This window comes from Leptosomus discolor, unplaced genomic scaffold (genome assembly GCF_034619465.1).
Source record: "Leptosomus discolor isolate bLepDis1 unplaced genomic scaffold, bLepDis1.hap2 HAP2_SCAFFOLD_93, whole genome shotgun sequence".
NCBI classification, from domain to species: domain Eukaryota; kingdom Metazoa; phylum Chordata; class Aves; order Leptosomiformes; family Leptosomidae; genus Leptosomus; species Leptosomus discolor.
In genome coordinates, this window is record NW_028237874.1 from 132,735 (window position 1) to 153,140 (window position 20,406).

A 20,406-nucleotide genomic window follows, 5' to 3' on the forward strand; every position below is an offset into this window, starting at 1 on the left:
ATGGGAATTAATATACTAAACACTATATTATAAAGACACTGTCATCTTTTTCATTCCCTAACCTGTTTTATGGACCTTCATGAATAGAATTACTAGTGGAAATCATGACATAACTGAACTTGAAGGAGAGGATCAAGTGTGATTTTTTTTTAGCATTAGAGCCTATAGCAATGATACTAGCCAGATTTCCAAGAAGCACCATTTAAAAACACTGGTTTTGTAAGCTTCGCTGAATAGAAGTAAATTATATTCACTAAATGTAAGTTTTATTCAGTAATAGCCCAAGTACTAACAAATAGCTGACATAATTCAATTCTAGAATTAAATTTAGAATTTTATCTAATTACTAGAAGTAAAACATTAATCCAAGACTTCCATGTAACTCTGAAGCTGACTGCTATGTTTCATTGCATTTTAAATACAAATGACAGACAAGATGAAGGTGTCAATTTGGAAGATTTATTGCAGGAAAAACTGACTGAGCTATCATACTAGCCTGCAACAAAGGACCTCAAATTGTAACCTCTTCATAAGGAACTGCAGCAACTGCCTTGGAGTATTTACTAAGGTTTTGCTGGCACTACCTTCAAGGTTGTTACTTGGCCCACATCTGCTGCCACACACTTCACACGGCCCTTTATCTGTATCTTACAAACCCATTGAATCTGTCCTCCTAACTTATGTCAGAGGAAGTTCTACCTCTCTTCTTTCATGCAGTTATCATAAAGCAGACAGGAAAAACAGATGGATTTTTCTGTTTGCAAAGGCAGATACTGTGCAATACTTCCAGAAGTGCTCAGAAACCACAGGATGGGAAGAAAAGGCCCACAACAATATAATCAGAAGGATTTACGAAAATTCACAATTAACAGTCACACCACCTCATTCCACAAAGCTGCTTCAAGAAGACCGCCATCCTCCATGAGGAAGTCATTATGCCACCCATATCTAAATCCCAGCACTGTGTCCATTTATTTCTTGCAGAGTTAACAAGCCAAAACAGCAAAGATCCAAATGCTCCTAAGAGACAATTTGACCTTTTCCTCCTGATGACACCTAGTACTGTCCAGCAATGCAGTCCCAGCTTCCCCCAGGAAGAATGTTTCATGGACACTGACTCTGTGACGCAGATTAAACTGAGGTCTCATTTAAATGTCTTTGATTTAAAGCCAACAAATATGTAAACTCCTATTTTATTACACCAATTACAATATTTTGCCACCCACACATATACTTGCAAGGGCTACGGAAGCTTGTCAAAACTAGTCATCCCAAAGAGACTGGAATGAAGATTGAAAAGGACACACACACACACACACACATAGAGGAATTCAGATTTCTCCAGGCAAAGGAGAGGGAAATAGGTAGCTTTGCACCTATCAATTAAGTCTTGCAAGATCTTGGAAAGTCAGGGTATACAATCCTCCACTAGCCTCAGAAAAGGCCTTGAGGTAATGACGGCATTTTACAAAATCTCACTAGATCTCGCAAGAATGCAGACTGTCATTACATTTAACGCACGGTACAGCCCAGCCATTCAAATTCCTTCAGTATTTCTTCTTAAATACAATCCAGGAAATTATTTCAGACAGTGTTTGTCACACAAGCTTGGGATGACCTCATCCTAATTAACTATTTGCAAAGGAAGCCTGCTGTTGAAAGGAAAATCAGCCGTAAACCTTCTGCTAAATTCCAAACTTTGCAACACTTGGGATTGCTGGGTATTCAGGGTGTCAGCATTATCACCTGCTCTCAGCAACCACAGCCAGTTCAGCTTCAGTGTTAAAATGCAGACCTGGCCAGTGCCATGTACAAAAAAATACACATTTTTTTCTGTGTCAGACATCAGACAATGGTTCAATTTAACTTATGATTGTTACAGAGAAAAATGCCCAAGTGCCCAAGGCAGGATTTCAAAAGCTTTTGCCAATCCTACAATCTTTTCACAGACCTTAGTCAGAAGTCAGTGGGACTTGGTGGAGTAAAATATGGCTATTTATCAGTATTTTTCTTTACAAATACGCAGTTTAAATCTGAGCATGCCCAAGAGGCTGACCCAGTCCTCATTCCATTCTGGATCACTCAAAAAAAATCAAGTGAGCACTAGCTGATATATGACACATTCATACCATGAATTGACCTTGAAAGTCATTAAAATCTGTCTCCAGGATTGTGAATGCTTCTCCCCACCATTCCGTTCTCCTGATCTAGGTTTCTAGAGCCTTGATTCAGGCAGTCAATTAAATTACTACCCTTTTACAGATTGAAAACAAAACACAGCAAACTAAACAGAAATAGACCAAGTTGGTACTTTCAAATCACTTGGTTCTGACACCAAAGCTGCATTGCTTTACCATTTGGTATCTATCACTGCTGTGTATTGAATGTGGAGTGTACTGCTCACTATAAAAGACAAAACAAAAGGCACAGTGTAAGCATTTCTTGTTGCTCTAAAGATAAATTAACATGAAAAAGGAAAATCCACCTCTAATTCATGGAAGTGCCATGTCAGACCTGGAAATGTAGACACAATAAAAGGGAAACTTAGATGTATGTATTTTTTGATGAATACATTCAGAAAGAGACCTAGTTACTAAAGACGCTCATGTAACATTTTAAGCTTCTATTTTTATAGATAATAAAGATGATAAAGACTTTCACAGATTTATGTTTGCACCTGTAAAACGCAAGAATCCCCAAGCACTATAAAGAAAATAACACAGTATATCCAGGCAGGATGGATACTTTCAAGGATCCTATGGATCACTTTTCCTTTAGAATTCTACAAGCATGTCAGGGATGTAGTGGATACAGAACAGTGGCAACACTTGCCTAGACCTGGATGAAGCTTTTCAGAAGCAGCAATGCAAGGAGTGACTGCAGAAGGAGCTCAAAATCTAAAGCCGTTTAAATTAGGACTAAAAAACGATAAGGAACTTCAGAGGGTCCTAAACAAGGCAAAATAGATGTGACAATGTCACAGTGAAATTCAGCTTGGTAAATGCACAATAGGAAAGCAATTTTTAGTCAGCCATCATACAGAGTGTTACATCAGCCACGTCAAGTGGAAGATATGTCTCCTCTCAAGAAGGAGACAGCATAAACAGACAGCTCAACCGACATTACAGCACCTCGTGTTTCTACGATTCCCACTAATGACTAATAATATGTTAGACTGCAAAGTAGACAGCAGGGGACTACTACAAAGAATATTTATCCTTAGCAAGAACTCCCGGAGCAGTATTAAATCTTGCATATCATGACATACTCAGTCTTGAAAATTGTCAACTACGAGATGACGCCTCACTTGCCAGGGTGAAGCTCATGCACATTCTTCTGAGGCATCTGGTGTTGCACACTGTTAGAGACCAGATTAGACTAGATGAACCTCCACTCTGATCCAGTCTAGCAGGTTGTACGTGTTTATGCTTCTGTTGTGTTTTAGAGACAAGTGTACATTTGGACGTGGTTAACTGTGAGTGAGTAGATGTTAATTCTTACCGAATCCTTACAATGAAGAAGGGAATTCATTTGGTTGATTTCATGGATTTTGTGCACATGAGGCTACACACGCTAACGCTAACAATATTGCAGCCTCAAGTTCAGAGGCTGAAATCAGCATAAGCAGAATGCTGGTCTACTACAACTGTAGTTTTACAAACAATGGTACATACCAGAGGCACGATTAACATGTGTTAAATGAACAAATTATGTTCACAGCTAGCAACTGTACAGGACAATGGACTGGAATACATATCATAAGCTTGAGCTCACACACTTCGACTGCTTGAATAAAAGGCAGCCTGAAAAACAAACCCGCTATCAACCTGACTTTGTGACTGGAGAGATGAGTTAGAAGGAATTACAGGAGAGATGGAGTTTGCAGGGAAAAACCAAACTGAGTTCAAAAGAATGTCATAATCAATGCTGTTCTTGGAGCTCCAGCCAAGACAAGTCGTTCCTGTCGAAAAGACTTTCTCTTTTTGAGGTCAGAAACATGTAAGTAATAGCTATGTGGAAATCATATGAAAGAACCACCCTCAAAACAAATCTGCAAGACAAAGTAAGCCAAAACATCACTGAATTTGCCCTTTACAGTTCAGAGCAAAAAAAAAAAAAACAACTGTTTTTCTGAAGTGTCTGATCTCCTTTGCTGGAGGATCTTAGGGCAACACCTTTGGAGGACTCATATGGTAGAGCTACCTGTCATCGCATCTGAAGGACTGTCCATTTGCCTACTTCCTGACACAGAACATATCACTATCAACAGACACTGTTGTACTGAAGCTAGGCAACCAGTAACAGAGGAGGACCTTTGCGCACAAGTCCAAATACAGTTATGCTAAGTGCACGGAAGAAACAGCACTCCAAAGCGTTAGCGTAACAACCTGTTAACCACCAAAATATAAGGAACACAGACACTTTAGAAACACCTATCGACATGTTTTAAAGTTCAGAGTGCCTGCATAGAGACAGGCAAACCGCAGAATAGCTGAAGCAATCCAAACTCAACTTTTTGACAGTGCAGTTACAATTGCAATATACAGAAATGGCTGCACCACTTTAGTACCATCAGCAATGCAGACAGTGTTTTGGGTTTGCCTTTACCAAACACAAGTGCTAGATCAGATGTGAATGGCACTTAAACTAACAGATGAAACCACTGATGACTGAAAGAAAAACAATCTATGAGAAACCCAAATTCCAGATAGAAAGAAAGGTGATTCACAAGTAGGAAATCAGCAGCGTTTCTTTGAATATTTTGACCTCTGTAGTGGCCAATTCTTGTTTCTTTTTCTCAGATCTTGGATTGAAAACTTCAGGTATCTAATTTAGGACTGCAAATTCTCACCAGATGGAATGCCAGTACAGGCACCTGAGCACTGCATGCTGAAGTCTCTTTTGTATGTTAACTTTTTCAATGGGCCTTTTTAGCCCATTTTGGTGTAATTAAAGATACAAAGGCACAATAAGCAGTTCTCTGTTCACAGTTTACAAAGTGCATCCTACATAGCAAATATTACTTGCAGTTGCCAGTCTGACCAAGAGATGGCATTATGCGTATACACAGCCATTACAAGGCAGTAGTCATGGGTTAAATACCTGCTTGTATCTGAACTACTCTCAGTGTTCATAAATATGTAAACTGCAAAGGTGCATTTAAAAACACTGATCATACAAAGAAAGTCAGAGGTTCAAGTACAATTAATTGGCTTAAAATTTGCATACGCTTAAAGCGCACAGTCATTATATACTGCATTTAGCTCTTTTTTATGTAAAAACCAAGCTCAAGACACATACTAAAATCACGCATACTTGACAATGAAAAATGTATGTCGATGACAAATTCGCAGAATTTTCTGGCGTTTTCGCCCCAATGGGCTTATATTTAGCGTTTCCCAATTTCTGCAAATCTGGGAACCTCCACGCTTCCTAGTAAAACTGAAAGCAGTCAAAGCTTACATGAGGCAGCAATGTGCCCTTGCCGCAAACAAGGCCAATGATATCCCGGGGTGTGCAAGTGATCCTTCCCCTTTATTCAGCACTGTTGAGGCCACAACTGGAGTACTGTGCCCAGTGCTGGGCTCCTGAGTACAAGAGAGACATGGACATACAGCAGAGAGTCCAGCAAAGGGCCATGAAGATTATGAAGGGACTGGAGCAGCTCACACATGAGGAAAGGCTGACAGAGCTGGGACTGTTCAGCCTGGAGAAGAGAAGGCTTGGGGCAGGGGGACCCTGTCAATGTATATAAATACCTGAAGGGAGGGTGAATCATGGAATCATAAGCTTGGAAAAGACCTCTGAGATCATCAAGTCCAACCGTCAACCTAACTCCACCGTGCCCACTAAACCACGGCCTGAAGTGCCACATCTAACATCTTTTAAACATCTCCAGGGATGGTGACTCCACCACTTCCCTGGGCAGCCTGTTCGAATGTTTGACCACCCTTTCAGTAAAGAAATTTTTCCTGATGTCCAATCTAAACCTCCCCTGCCTCAGCCTGAGGCCATTTCCTCTTGTCCTATCACTTGTTACTTGGGAGAAGAGACCAACACCACCTCACTACAACCTCCTTTCAGGTAGTTGTAGAGCGATAAGGTCTCCCCTCAGCCTCCTCTTCTCCACAGTAAACAATCCCAGTTCCCTCACCTGGCTCCTCACCAGACCTGTTCTTCAGACTCTCCACCAGCTTCCTTGCCCTCCTCTGGACATGCTCCAGCACCTCAATGTCTTTCTTGCAGTGAGGGGCCCAAAACTGCACCCAGCATTCGAGTGCTGAGTACAGGGGCATGATCACTTCCCTACTCCTGCTGGCCACATAACTTCTGATTATGTGGAAGCTGTTGGCCTTCTTGGCCACCTGGGCACACTGCTGGCTCCTGTTCAGCCAGCTGTCAACCAGCACCCCCAAAAAGAGGACAAAGCTGGGCTCTTTTCAGTGGTGCCCAGTGACAGGACCAGAGGCAACGGGGACAACCTGGAAGAACTGAAACACAGGAGGTTCCCTCTGAACATCAGGAAACACTTTCTCACTGTGAGGGTGACCGAGCACTGGCACAGCTTGCCCAGAGAGGTTGCAGAGTCTCCATCCTTGGAGATATTTAACAAGCTGTCTGGACACAGTTCTGCACAACCAGCCCTACATAGCCCTGCTTGAGCAGGGGGCTGGACAAGATGATCTCTAGAGGTCCCTTCCAACCTCAACCATTCTGCAATTTTGTGAAACTGAATCAATACAATTAAGGCTATGCTGTAACTGACTAAAACTAAGAGAGTTTGTATTTAGCTTAAGTGATGCATATAGGCAAGCAATTGTAAAGTTTAATATGTAAAAACCAAGAAAAACACCAAGCCCACTGCACCATAAACAAGAAGGGCTTCTACAGGTATGTAAACCAGAAAAGGAAGGTCAAAGAAAGTGTACCCACCCTGATGAGCAGCAATGGTGAACTAGTAGCAACAGACAAGGGGAAGGCTGAGGCTCTGAACAACTTTTTTGCTTCAGTTTTCACTGGCAACCTCTCTCCTCACAGCTCTCAAGTTAATGGCTCTCAAGACGGTGACCAGGGAGACAAGTCCCTCCCACCGTAAGCAAAGACAAGTTTTGTGACCATCTGAGGAACCTGGACATACACAAGTCCATGGAACCTGATGGGATGCATCCCAGAGTCCTGAGGGAATCGGCTGATGCAGTTGCCAAGCCACTCTCCATGATATTTGAAAAGTCATGGCAGTCAGGTGAAGTCCTTGGTGACTGGAGGAAAAGAACATTACACCCATTCTTAAAAAGGGTAGAAAGGAGGACCCTGGGAACTAACGACCTGTCACCTCTGTACCTGGGAAGATCATAGAATAGATCCTTCTAGAAGATATGCTAAGGCATACGGAGGACAGGGAGGTGTCAGCATGGCTTTACTATGGTGCAAGTCCTGCCTGACCAACCTAGTGGCTTTTTACGATGGAGTACGCTGCATTGGTGGACAAGGGAAGAGCTACGGATGTCATCTATCCGGACTTCTACAAGGCATTTGACACGGTCCCCCACAACATCCTTCTCTTCAAGTTGGAGACATACGGGTTCGATGGGTGGACTGTTCAGTGGATAAGGAACTGCCTGGATGGTTTGCATCCAGAGAGTAGTGGTCGATGGCTCGATGTCCAGATGGAAACCGGTCGCATCGCCTGGATGGTCAACAGCTCGATGTCCAGACGGAAAACGGTGACAAGCGGTGTCCCTCGGGGGCCCATACTGGGACCAGTGTTGTTTAGTATCTTCATTAATGATAGTGACAGTGGCATTGAGTGCACGCTCAGCAAGTCTGCTGATGACACCAAACTGGGTGCTGCAGTTGATATGCCAGAGGGACGGGAGGCCATCCAGAAGAACCTGGACAACCTGAAAGCTGAGCCCATGTGAACCTCATGAGGTTCAACAAGGCCAACTACAGGGTCCTGCATCTGGGCCAGGGCAACTGCCAGTATCAATACAGGCTGGGAGAAAACACTAGAGAACAGCCCTGTGGAAAAAGACTTGGGGATATGGTGGATGAGGAGCTGGACATGAGCCACCAATGCACAACTGCAGCCCAGAAGCCCAGTTGCCTCCTGCGCTGCATCAAAAGAAGTGTGGCCAGCAGATCGAGAGAGGTGATTCTGCCCCTCTACTCTGCCCTGGCGAGACCTCACTTGGAGTGCTGCATCCAGCTCGGGAGCTCCCAACATCAGAAGGACTTGGACCTGTTGGAGCATGCCCAGAGGAGGGCCACAAAAATGATCAGAGGGCTGGAGCACCTCTCCTACACAGACAGGCTAAGAGAGTTGGGGTTGTTCAGCCTGGAGAAGAGAAGGCTCCGGGGGGACCTTATAGTGACCCTCCAACACCTGAAAGGGACCTGTAAGAGGGTAGGGGAAGAACTGTCCACAAGGGTTTGCTGTGACAGGACAAGGGGTAATGATTTTAAGCTAGAAAAGGGTAGACTTAGGTTGGACATTAGGAAAAAGTTCTTTAATATGAGGGTGGTGGTTCACTGGAACAGGTTGCCCACAGAGGCAGTGGAAGCCCCATCCCTGGAGACATTCAAGGTCAGGCCTGATGGGGCTCTGAGCAACCTGACCGAGTCAGAGATGTCCATGCTTATTGTAGGGGAGTTGGACTAGATGGACTTTAGAGGTCCCTTCCAGCCCAACACATTCTCTGATTCTCTGATTCCCTTATATTGTGCAGCAGCTATCTACTATAAATCCCAACTCATTCAAATCTCATTCTGGAAAGGCTGCAACTACCACTGAATGCATCACTGCTTATGCAAGATATGTGTCCCTTTTTCCTACTGTATAGGTATCTACATTGACCTCTACTTGCTATTTTATGGCCTAGTCATTTGGTATCTTCAGATTCCCCTACAACTTTTTCAAAGCTGCCTCCCTCATCTTTACTACTCAGAATAACTGAGCAAGTTTTGCCACCTCATATCTTTTCATCGGTTTCTCAAATTATTAATGAATTTGTGAAAGACCATAGATTTCTGCAAAACTGCTGGTGACCCCTCCACAGTGAAAACTGTTTATTTCTGCTTATTTCCTGTCTTTCGACCAATTATTTATCAATGCAGTGACCTTCCTTTTATATGACAGCAACTTTAAGAATGTATTTAGTCCAAGTCTCCAGTGTGACATTTTTAAACAGTGTGCATTATGCTACTTTTTTTAGTTGTTGCTTTTAACAAGTTTACTCATTTTGCAGTGGTTTCACTTTTTTGAATGAGGCACAAAGGCAATGGATGGATTGACTTTTTTTTTCTACTCCTTGAAGCACTTAGGATCAATGTTGGAGAGCAGTTCTTCAACACTTACATTTGAAGTGCATTCTGCGCATTGTTTAGAGCAGAGATTTGCATTTCCTACTCTGGAGTCCCTAGTGCACAGCTCTAAAGAAATTGTCACTGGCTGTCTTTAAAGGCTTTGCACGCCACTGTGGAATTTAACCTCATCTGTAGGTAGGAAAAGTCACTCCCTTCTGTGGGTCTCTTTAGTGTGGTCCGAGAGATAAGAGAGTCCTCAACTTCTGCATAGCAGGACAGCAAGATAAACTGAAGGAAGATAAACTGAAGGAGAGGTGGCAACATCACGTCCCACCCTACATAAAGAAATTGAGCAAACAACTCTGCAAGTGCATAGTTTTAAAAGAAAGCTGAAGGAGGGAGCCATTGCCTACCAGAGCAAGCAGGAGCTGAAGACTTCCACGGTACAGGGAAGTAGACATGGGCCAAGGTAAGCAAAAATTACTTTGGTTAGTCCCAAGCATTTGCCAGTTGTCAGGAAAAACAACTGTCTCTGCTCCAAGACTTTTCATGAGGCTTGTAGAAGGGGTGAGCTTCTTATAGGGCAGGAGCCAAGGAAGTGCTCTGAAGGCTAAGGGAGTGCAATTCACAGAGGACTGCACAAAAAGGGACAGCAAACAAAAGCCTAAGAGGAGTTTGAGAGAAGCAGTAAGAGGCAGCTAAAGCAGCCATGGGAGAGTTTGGAAGCAAAGGCAAGAGAGTCATCTTTAATGCAGCAGATGGGGGACAGGGGCTGGCGGGAGGTAAGCCAGACTACAAAACTGAAGCAGAGAGATGACTAAGTGTTTTCACCACTTGAGCAAGAAGAGGGTCCAGCGTCCAAGCAACCTTGAAGAAAGTGACAGTGAGATCCACAAAAAGTCACATGAAGGAGAGAGACTCAGCAGTGCACAAGATAGCCAGAACAAACATCTTCATCACAGACAAGAAAACATATGAGGTCAGAGCTGGCTTTGTAAAGCTTGAACTGTTGCAGGGCTATGAACTGGGACAACCGTAAAGGGATTTGAAAGCCAGACCAGAATAATTCACCGAAAACAATGCATGACAAAATTCATATGGGAAAAAAGAAACCACATAATCCAGTAGGACCCCCACAACAAACACAGAAGGGACAACAGCAATAGGAGAAGGTACCAATGCAGATGACAAGGCAAGTTAGACATAAAGAGAGAGCAGACGAATGAAAACTGCAAAGAGTAATAGTTGTGGCTTTAGCACAGGAATAACGGCTTTAGATAGCAGAGGAATGCTCTGTGGATTTTATTTTTTTTTTTTTGGCTGGAACAAAGGAGCAAGCCTGGGTCAGCAAGGAGAGGTATATGACAGGATGTGTCATATATGGGGCAGCATTTGTAACCCACAGGTTCAAGGAGCTTAACGATGAGTTGGGAGATGAAGGGCTAAGTGAGGTCAGGATGATCCCAGGGCTGAGAAAAAACAGGGTGCTACTTGTGTCTCAGCAAGAAGTCTTGAAAGATTAAGAACACCACCAAAACCAGAAAAGAAGTGTAAGTCTATGATCACATTACAGCCATTGAGCACCAAATTGGGTGCCTGAAATTGTGACAATTTTTTTCTCTCTTCTCGTGCGGGACAGATGCATGTACGATGTGTATAATGCGTGTGTAGGAGATGGGAGGAGGAGGAACTCTTCTAACTCCTGCAGCTCTGGATGTGAGATTGCCAGCTAATGTGGCGCAAAGAAGGAATAACCGGTGTTCGATTTGCTGTGATCCAGCATAGTTCCAAACTATACAGCCACACTGCATTTGAACCAGCAGTGAAGTCTGCACCAAGAGCTGGTCTTTGGTGCGTATCGGACATACGCAGCGCACTGACTGCTGGAAGAGCTTGCACCCACACTGCAAGTGGGGTGTAATAGCTTGTCTCCTGTGCACAATTTCAAGCATGTATCCACATGGAGAGATGCTGCTTTAAGTGCCATACAGAGTAAGACTCCAAATGTAGTCACAGTGCATGCTCAGTACTAACCACAACATCTGTATCATTTGAACGCCCAGGTCTGTTCCATGTCCTTTCGTGGGCAGGAAGGAGCTTTTACATAATCACTTGGTTCGCTTAATGCTGCTAAGGTATAAACAAAGGCAGCTCATTAGCCGCTTGACACAAGAACAACCAAGCTCAGAGTGAAGGCCCTTACAGTTACTGGGCAGAAAGTCTCAAAGGCAGGGGCACGCTGTCTGAGTGGAGAAACACATGATCAGCTGTTTGTGTGTCTCAGGATGTGACCCAGGGCCAAACTGCAGGAAGCTCACAGCCCCAAACTCATTCTATTATCTTCTCGCGCAACAGATCTGAGCATCCAAAAATGTGATTTCAAGATCACAATGAACAACAATAACCACCACACAGAAGAAATCAGCACTGAAAGGCTTATGGTGAGGCGGGGGCAGCCATTCAGTATCACTGTGAGATTCTCAGCTCCCATACGCAGCTACCTGCAGCAGCTGAAGAGGACCTTCCTCATAGTACAAACAGGTAACATCATTACAATACCTACCAGAGCTCTGGTCCTCCACCCACCTGAAGAACAGGCCTGGTGGCAAAAGCCATCTCCAGAGCTGGACGGAGGTGCCCACATTTAGAAGCGAGGCCAGTGAACTGTTTATCTAGGCAGCACAGAGTCTCCTGCTGCTGGGACTGCAGGGTCAAAACTAGATCTCTTTCCAGAAGAGACACTGCAGCACAATAACCAATGCAGGTTCACTACTCTACGACTTGGCAATACTCGTGGGATCTATCCTCTCTCATTTTGGCTTTTGGTTTAGGAATGTTCAATCTCAGCTAGCCTGTTACAGATGTCTTCTGTTACAGAGTGTTTTCTAGTGAGACCCCTGAGAAGGGCAGCAGCGTTCAGTCCCAGCTTGTTTTACCATAATCTGAGCTGTGTCTTCTGTCATAAGACACTGAATCCCAAGAGCAGCAGGTCTGTACCATTCTGGCTGTTCCTGGTTTCTGCAAATCTATGAAATACACATCCCACTTTCAAACACAGGGGCCTGAGTGCACCAGTAACCTTAGGAAGATTCACTAGGCATTAAGCTGGTAAAGGGTTAAGACTCTTTCAAAAGAAAGGAGAGCTATGGCTCCAGATATAGACAAGGTCTCAGCAATCTGCATGGGGTGAGGATGCACATCAGGAATAGACACAACCAGATCTCTTTCGCTGCAGGATCACATCCTTCCAAAGCAGATGGAACCCAGACTGAATTTCCCATCTCCAGCCTGAGAGACCAGAAGCGGTGGAGTGCAGCACTGGAAGAATGGGACCCATGCTTCTGGACCATCTCTGTGAACACACCTGCCAACGCTCCCATTGGCCAGTACACTCTGATTTTACATGCCTCCAAGACTTACTGTCTCCTGGGCAATTTTACCCTTCTCTTTAATCCCTGGTGCCAAGGTACGTGGTCAGAAACTGAATGGCAGGCTGGGATCAGTCACTTCACAAATACAGCTTTTGAGCTCCGGCAGTCTGCCTCCATGGAGGTTGAGGCTAACTCACGCAGTGCTCCCCACCACTCCTCCCCTGTTCCTCACAGCAACTTCAGAAGGAGGTAGGGGCTAATAAAAGCTCAAAGCTTCTTACCTCAGCACTGCTGACCCATTCCTGGAGTAGTCCACGGCCAGAGCCCTGTCCTCCTGCAAAGGGAAAAATGTTTGATAAAGTGTTTCCTACAACAAAGATTTTAAGATGAGTGAAGATTACAACCGGTCTCGTTAAGGCCATTGTGTCTTTCTTAGGAATAGAAAAGTCAACAGCCAGGAGAGTAAAAGAGCTAGCTAGTACAATAGCCTAGGTCTGGAGGAACTTTTTGAACAAGGAAACAGAGATCACAAGGAAATTCTTCTTTCCTGTTTGATTCAGAATCTGTGGTATTTTTCCAGGGCAGAATGCCAGGGACTGCCAAAGTCCCTGGAGCGCAGTGGAGTCTGCTGATGCAAGAGAGATGCAAGTGCATCTGAGACCAGGAATGCTTTCTTCCTTGATGCTTTTTTCCTCTAATGTAGATGATGAGGTGTTCTTGGCTAACGAGGCACAGCGGCAGGAGTACGTTTTAAACCAAGAGGGCGTCATCTACTGGGGGACTGAAAATGCAGTCCTAGCACAACCCTGGGACTTCGGTCAGGTAAGCAAGAAGTCCAATATGTCTGTGCTGTCTTACAGCTGCCAGCAGAGGAAGGGTGCATATCTTCTGTGTGTACAGTGTGCTATGTGGCTTTGATGAAAGAACTTGCTCTCCACACTCACTGTCTTTGTCTAAGACTGTGCAGGAGAACACAGACCTGTGTATGAAATCCCATAACCCAGTATAGGTAATTTTAGCTACCTTCTCAGGCTGTCCTCTATGAAGAAACGCATTGATCTATATCTGGGCTTTGTGTGCGTTCCTTCATCAACAGATATAAAAGCATTTAACAGAGCTTAGTAATACCGTGTCTATTTTACAGGTCAAGTGAGGACAAGCAGATCTTCCAATTTGCCCAAGGCCATCTGACACAGCCAGCGATTAGAATGGGATTTTATTCCACTTTACTGGCACCAGATCACAAAAGCACCTGTGTCAGCCTAGAGCCTGCTCGAGAAAAGTATCAATTTCCCTCAATCAGGGGATGCAATATCATGCTAATGCATTTCCCACTTTGCTTCAACAAAGCTGTAGGTCTGCCTTAAGTATGCTACGCTACCCCTCCAAATCTCTGCCTAGAGCTCTCCTCCACAGCCCACTTATATAAGACTATCAGTAGAAAAGGAGAAATAATCTGCACGGTTACAAACTCTTGCAGGGACTCCAGAGAAGAAATGTTCAGGCCATATTTCCTCAAATAATGTGTTCTTGTTTCAGTTTGAGGAGGATATTGTTGACATCTGCTTCACACTGCTGGATGTAGGTGAACGCCACCAAGGCAAGGGTCAGACCCAGCGCATGAACCCTATTTACATCTGCCGCACAGTCGCCGCCATGGTAAGGAGAGCAGACAGTGGCCCTGAGCCTAGCAGTGAAGACCCAAATGCAGAGTGAAAGCTAGCACCTTCTCAATCCCAGTTTATAGCAACCCACTGACCAAAGAGGAAGCATGCCCAGGCCTGTTCTGAACACCACCTCCTGGCCATCTCCAGCCCTTCCTGATATTCCTGCAGCACACAAGTAGTGCTGCAGGAGTTTCTTAGCAATGACAGGACACTTACTGAACAAATCTCAGGGGAGCTTGTTGCGCCTGTTCTGCTCAGCCATGACCTTCATGCTTTGCACAACGAATCCTTTTGGTTTCATCTGCCTTGGGAGTAGCTTCATCAAACACGATGAGGTGTACCTACCAAAGAGATGCAATGCCTCAATCCATCTTTCTCTCTTCCTTCCCTGCAGCTGAACTGCAATGAGTTCAGAGGAATCCTGACAGAATGTGGGACTGGGCAATACTATAAAGGGACACCCCCTTCCAAGTGGCTGGGAAGCAGCCCCATCCTCCGGCAGTGGATTGCATCACAATGCAAGCCTGTCCGCTACGGGCAGTGCTGGGTGTTTGCTGCAGTCATGTGTTCAGGTAGTATTGTGACGGTTCAAAGACTTCTGTGTTGAGCAAAGCCTTATTTGGTCTGCAAAACCTCTAGCATATGCCTAAATTCCTGGATTAACACAGAGCCCAGTAACAACCTTTAATCTTCAGGTGAGAGGCAGATCCTCAGTTTCCTCATCAACATTCAGCATTGCTACCTTTGAGAGAAGAGTGTCAGTACACATCACTCACTGAATGCACCTATGATAGCTTATTTCCTGAGGGGGCAATGCTTCTTGCAAAGTCCAAACAGCAGGCCTACTGCTATTCCTAATAGCCTAGCACCAAAAAGGCTCTACATCTCAGCAGAGGCACCCTTAGGGCAAGATGCACCACTGATTCACAGCTGTTTCTTCTGCACAGTTCTGAGGTGCCTGGGGATTCCTACCAGAGTGGTCACAGGCTTTACGTGGGCTCACAACACTAACAGCTGCCTGAGTGTCGATGAGTATTATGATGAAGATGGGACACTGCTTACACAAGACAAGAGTGCCCATGTCTGGTAAGAAAACATGGCAGGAGCCAAGAAAGAATTTGAGACAATACCTGAATCTAGGAAGTGATAGAGGGGGGAAAAGAAAGAGGTAAACAGCTGCAGGGAGGTGGAGAGGAGACAGCTCAGCTGAGATCCTCGTCTATATGACCTGTTCTTCAGAAATCACCACAGCCCAAACTGAAGAGTGCCCTACTACTAGGGCCCACAAAGGAATAATGATAGCCCAGTCCAGCTGGAGAACTCCACTTATGTCAAAAAGCATAGTCTCTGCTCTCCTCAACATGCACTGAGCTCTTTCAAAGTAGCATTAATTGGCTGCAGTTTGGCTAAAACTTTACTGTACCTCAGGGCTCAGTCCCTTGGTATAAGCATGTGATGTTGTCTCTTGCAGGACCTTCCACGTTTGGAACGAATGCTGGATGGCTCGAGCAGACTTGCTGCCAGAGTACAGTGGGTGGCAGGCACTGGATGCCACCTGCCAGGAAAAAAGTAAAGGTAAGATACCAAAGACAGGCTTGGGGCAGTGAGGTGGAGGAACGAGGCGGGGAGCACATAAAGCAGTTCAATGTTCCTTCCTTCCCCAAATTCCAGGGACTAATCCTTTTGACTTTAAGCACTAACTCATCATTCATGTTTGGTTTGCACAGCTTGTGTAGCTCTAAAAGCTCTGTCACAGCACTGCTCCCCAATGTCCTCCTAAACTGGATACTTCACCACTCCCAGTACAGGTCTAAACTAGGCATGGGTCTAGTTGGTAAAGCATCTGAATCTTAACTGGGCAACACTTTCTCTTCAGGTCCATCCTTCTGCGGGCCAGCCCCTGTTCAAGCCATCAAGGAAGGGGACACAGAAGTTGATTATGATGTCTGCTACTTCTTTGCTGCCATCAACGCCAAGTGCCAGGTCTGGATACAAAAAGCAGACGACACCCTCAAGCCAGGTCTCGGTGGCACAAAGTACACTGGCAACAACATCAGCACCAAGAGCGTGGGCAGTGAACGCTGTGAGGATATCACGCACAACTACAAGTATCCTGCAGGTACAGGGTAGGCAAGTGGCCGAGCACACTCCCTGCCAGCCCTACAAGTGAGGAGTAAAGGACTAGAGAGAAGAGCCAAACCAGAGCATTTTAGGGTCATCCACTTCCCTCTGCTTCCCCTTCCTGAATAGGACTAAGAACACCTTAGTCTTGCTGTCTACAGAATCAAAGCACAGGTCATATCCCAAATTTCACCCTGCTTAATTACATTAACCAGCTCTCTAGAAAGCCAGGCCTTTTTTCATCAGGCACTTTCCTATCTGGAAAACTTTTTCCTCATTTCTGTTACCTGTACACTTGTACATCCACCTCCCATTACCCCTGTAATACATATAGATGTATTTCAGACTCCAGCTTTCTGAAATGGACTGTTGTGCTCCCAGATACTGTATAAATCTCTCCCTCAAAAGGTAGCTCCCCCTTCAGAATCTATTACTGAGCACTCTTTCCCTGACCTAACCCTACCATCTCATCTCAGCCTACGGCATGTTGTCTCCTTGGCTGCCGTCCATCACAAGAGAACGTAGTACTGTGCCCTAGCTACAGCTATAGTCAGAGGCAACTGCCCCTTTTAGTCTGACAGACGTTAGCACCAAGGTGCTTTAAAAAACACAACAAATCTTTCCAAATAAAATCTGTCAGGTACATCCAATGAATGTCCTGTCAGCTGAATTTCTTAACTGCTCTAACCAGAAGCACAACAGGGAATCTCTCCATGCTCTTAGAAACACTCACCTACAGTACTGCCAGGATAATTCAATGCCAACCTTCTGCATTTACTGCTTCACATTAGTAAACAGCAAAGAACATTAAAATATGTGCTCCCTTTTTTGTGACAGGTTCTCTGCAGGAAAAAGAAGCACTTAACAAAGCCTGCAGAAAGATAAAGAAACTTAAGACAATCAGCAGCAGCAGTGAAACACAGTTTAGCTCCACTCCTAGTGCCCTTGAAGAGCCAGTTAACCTTTTCATCCACCTGCAGTCAGAGAGTTCTCTGCTACTGGGACAAGATGTTCCACTTTCCATTGAAGTGTTTAACCACAGTGGTGGAGAAAAGGCTACTCACCTGGTACTTGGGGCCCAGTCTCTACATTATAATGGTGTGCCCATTACCCAACTTTGGAAGGAGGAATTTCATTTTACCCTCAAAAACAATGAAGGTAAGGACTCTACTAGGTGCATGGCTAGAAAAGCATAACTAGTCCTCTCACTTCAGGAAAAATGCACTTAGCTGTAAGTCTACAAAAGGTTGGCTGAATAGTTGACCATAGGCAATTGAAATAAAACACTTTGGTTAACATCACCTTAGAGATTTTGAATCTGCAAATCCAGCTGGGATCACTTAAGCTTTTAAATGCCGCAGCTTTTAGTACAATGTTGGGCACTAAACACTGCTAGGTGCCATGCAGGCTAAGACCAGACTGTACTTACCATCTGCATTGTCATCTGTATTTCACCACTCTCTATTTCAGCTAAGAACCTGCAAGTCTTTTTGCCTTACTCACAGTACAGAAAAGAGCTGGGAGAGAACCATTTGCTTAGGCTGACTGCCATGCTGAGAGATGAGGACTCCTTCTACATATACTTTGCACAGGAAGAGATCAGCATTTGTGATCCCCCTCTCACTATTGAGGTTAGATTGGTCTACCATTCTGTTACTGTAGTAGTGAGAAGATAATTTTCATAGTCACAAGGAGCAAAAAAATTCCGCTGGGTTGAGTGGCTCTCCTCGTGCTGTCTTCTTTCAAAGCACTGAGGCATCAGTTTGGAAAAGGTGAGTTGTGCCACACTGTTGTATGCAGTACTCCCACTGCAAACCTTGTCTGTGTGTGAGTCTAAGGAAATCCTGATGATTCCTAACTCATTAATTGGAAATCAGAGGCTGCAGAAGACTACACCAGAATACTGCAGTTGAGAAGAAAGTAAGCTGGACTTCGGTGCTTCCGGCAACTGGCAGCTCAGGCTGAGACCTCTGGCACCAAAAAATAATTTCTCTCCTTTTAATGATAGAAGAATCTCTTTCCTTCTCTCAGTTTCAGCTCATTTCCTTCTTTCAACAGTTTCCAGAAAACAGGGTACAGTATCAGCCAAGTACGGCAAAGATCAGCCTCCTGAACCCTCTCACCGAACCCTTGGAGAAGTGTGTGATAGTGGTTGCAGGGCGAGGGCTCATTTACAGACAAAGGAAGTACAGGTAAGTGCAAACTGATTGATCCAAGAACAGTAAATGGAAAAAGAGACACAATACAAGCTAGAGAAACTCTTACACAGGAAAGGCTGTCCCCAAAACTAGGCGGGCAACAATGTGGCAAGAAGAGACTGCTACAGCATGAAAGCCCCAGGCATCCCGTCTTTTAATTATAGATAATACAGAAGATTTTCACACTGAAAAGGAGAAAACCCAGATAACAGAACTTTCAACAGATGGGTAATACATAAGTTGAAGCTCGTACGATGTTTGTGAACGCTTCAACCTCAAAGGCCCAGACAGCAGAAGGAAAGCCCCCTGCCAACAAAAAGGGTAACAAGAGAAGTAGCACAAGGCACAATCCAGGCAGAAATACACATTAAACAAGACGTTATAGGTCACTGAAATGAGCTCTGAAATTCAGAAATTATTTGCTGTTGATAAATCAATTGCTTTTTAGCTAGCCACCTGAACATCCATAAGTGGGGTAAAACTGTACTGTTTGTGACATCTTTCCACCCGTTACCCACTGTCAGCAATAAAGACAGTCCCTGGGTACAATTTTAAGTCTTCCCCTCCTCTACTGAAGAACCAGGCAAATCTGACTTAGCCAAAAGTCATCCAAAAAGGCAGGCTCTCCTTCACGTGAAAAAACCCACGCGTTTCTCTCAAGAAGCTGCATTAGGACAAAGTAACCTTAGATACCACCATGGGGAGTTCAGCCCTCCTGTCATACCTCTCCCCCAAACTACTGTCAGATCTCAATTTCATTGCGGTAGTTTAGACAACTGCTGGACACCTTCTATATATTTTTCTTTCCTTTTTTTTGGCACCACACCTCTGTCTAGCAAATGTATATCCTGGGCCCTGGGAACTAGAAATATACAGAGGTGCACTTCCTGTATGATCTTTTCTTGCCTTTCAGGTTGGGCTCTGTGCAACCTAAAAGCACTCAACAGCTGCAAATCCCATTCACCCCCACCCAAGCAGGGCCCAGAAGACTCACTGTACATCTTACCTGCCTTCAACTCCAGAACCTGAAGAGCTACAAAACTATCGACATTGCAGCTGCCTGATGCCCAACTTCTAACAGGTCCTGCTGTCCTGTTTACAAAAGAGTGGTCATGATCTGCGCCCTTATCTTAGGCAAGCATAGATGTTAACAGTTTAATTAAAGTTATATTTAAAACCATGTCTGACTGATTATTTGTACAAACTCAACTCTCCCTGATTATTTGTACAAACTCAACTCTCCCTGATTATTTGTACAAACTCAACTCTCCCTGATTATTTGTACAAACTCAACTCTCCCTGATTATTTGTACAAACTCAACTCTCCCTGATCTGCCACTATGCCCACTCTCCAGTTTTAATAAGTTGAACCTTACTGCGACAAAGATGGGCTAAATGCTCAAGTAGATGCTGGCATTTCTCACCATGCACATGTGCTGAACCCACCACTGCTTAGTCATTTTTCCCTGCCAATGGCAAAAAAGGATATCCTAGAACTTTAAAGTGATGGTAGATGTAGCATTTCTCTAGAGACATACTCTCATCCCCCTACTGATCCCTGACGTTGGTAAAGTAGTAAATAGTATTTTCTCCTGCTTTCTGAGGAAATAGAAAAAAGATAGTTCACTCTTCTCTAAGGCTAGAGAGGAAATAGCAACAGTGCTGCATACTTTTAGTCATTTATTGGGCTGCCTGCAAAAGAAGCAAGACCCTTTCCTTCTGTATATATCCACTGCCACATGA

At 44.5% G+C, this 20,406-nt stretch overlaps 1 protein-coding gene and 1 long non-coding RNA gene across 2 annotated transcripts in view; one reads left to right on the forward strand and one right to left on the reverse strand.

Moving 5' to 3' along the window:
- LOC147412549 (uncharacterized) overlaps positions 1-13,380 on the reverse strand; it is a 59,108-nt gene extending 45,728 nt beyond the window's left edge. Inside the window, exon 1 of the long non-coding RNA XR_015184191.1 lies at positions 12,959-13,380. This is a non-coding gene — a long non-coding RNA (uncharacterized LOC147412549). The remainder of the gene's footprint in view (positions 1-12,958) is intronic.
- On the forward strand, positions 9,604-19,843 carry LOC104342302 (protein 4.2). The gene is made up of 13 exons (XM_086481255.1): positions 9,604-9,775; positions 11,662-11,847; positions 12,542-12,772; positions 13,381-13,499; positions 14,217-14,336; positions 14,739-14,916; positions 15,292-15,430; positions 15,816-15,919; positions 16,221-16,463; positions 17,303-17,623; positions 17,936-18,096; positions 18,524-18,657; positions 19,577-19,843. Exons 1-13 carry the CDS (start codon positions 9,766-9,768, stop codon positions 19,725-19,727), a joined length of 2,097 nt encoding a protein of 698 aa, XP_086337381.1. The 5' UTR covers positions 9,604-9,765; the 3' UTR covers positions 19,728-19,843.
- Positions 19,844-20,406: the final 563 nt, after the last annotated feature.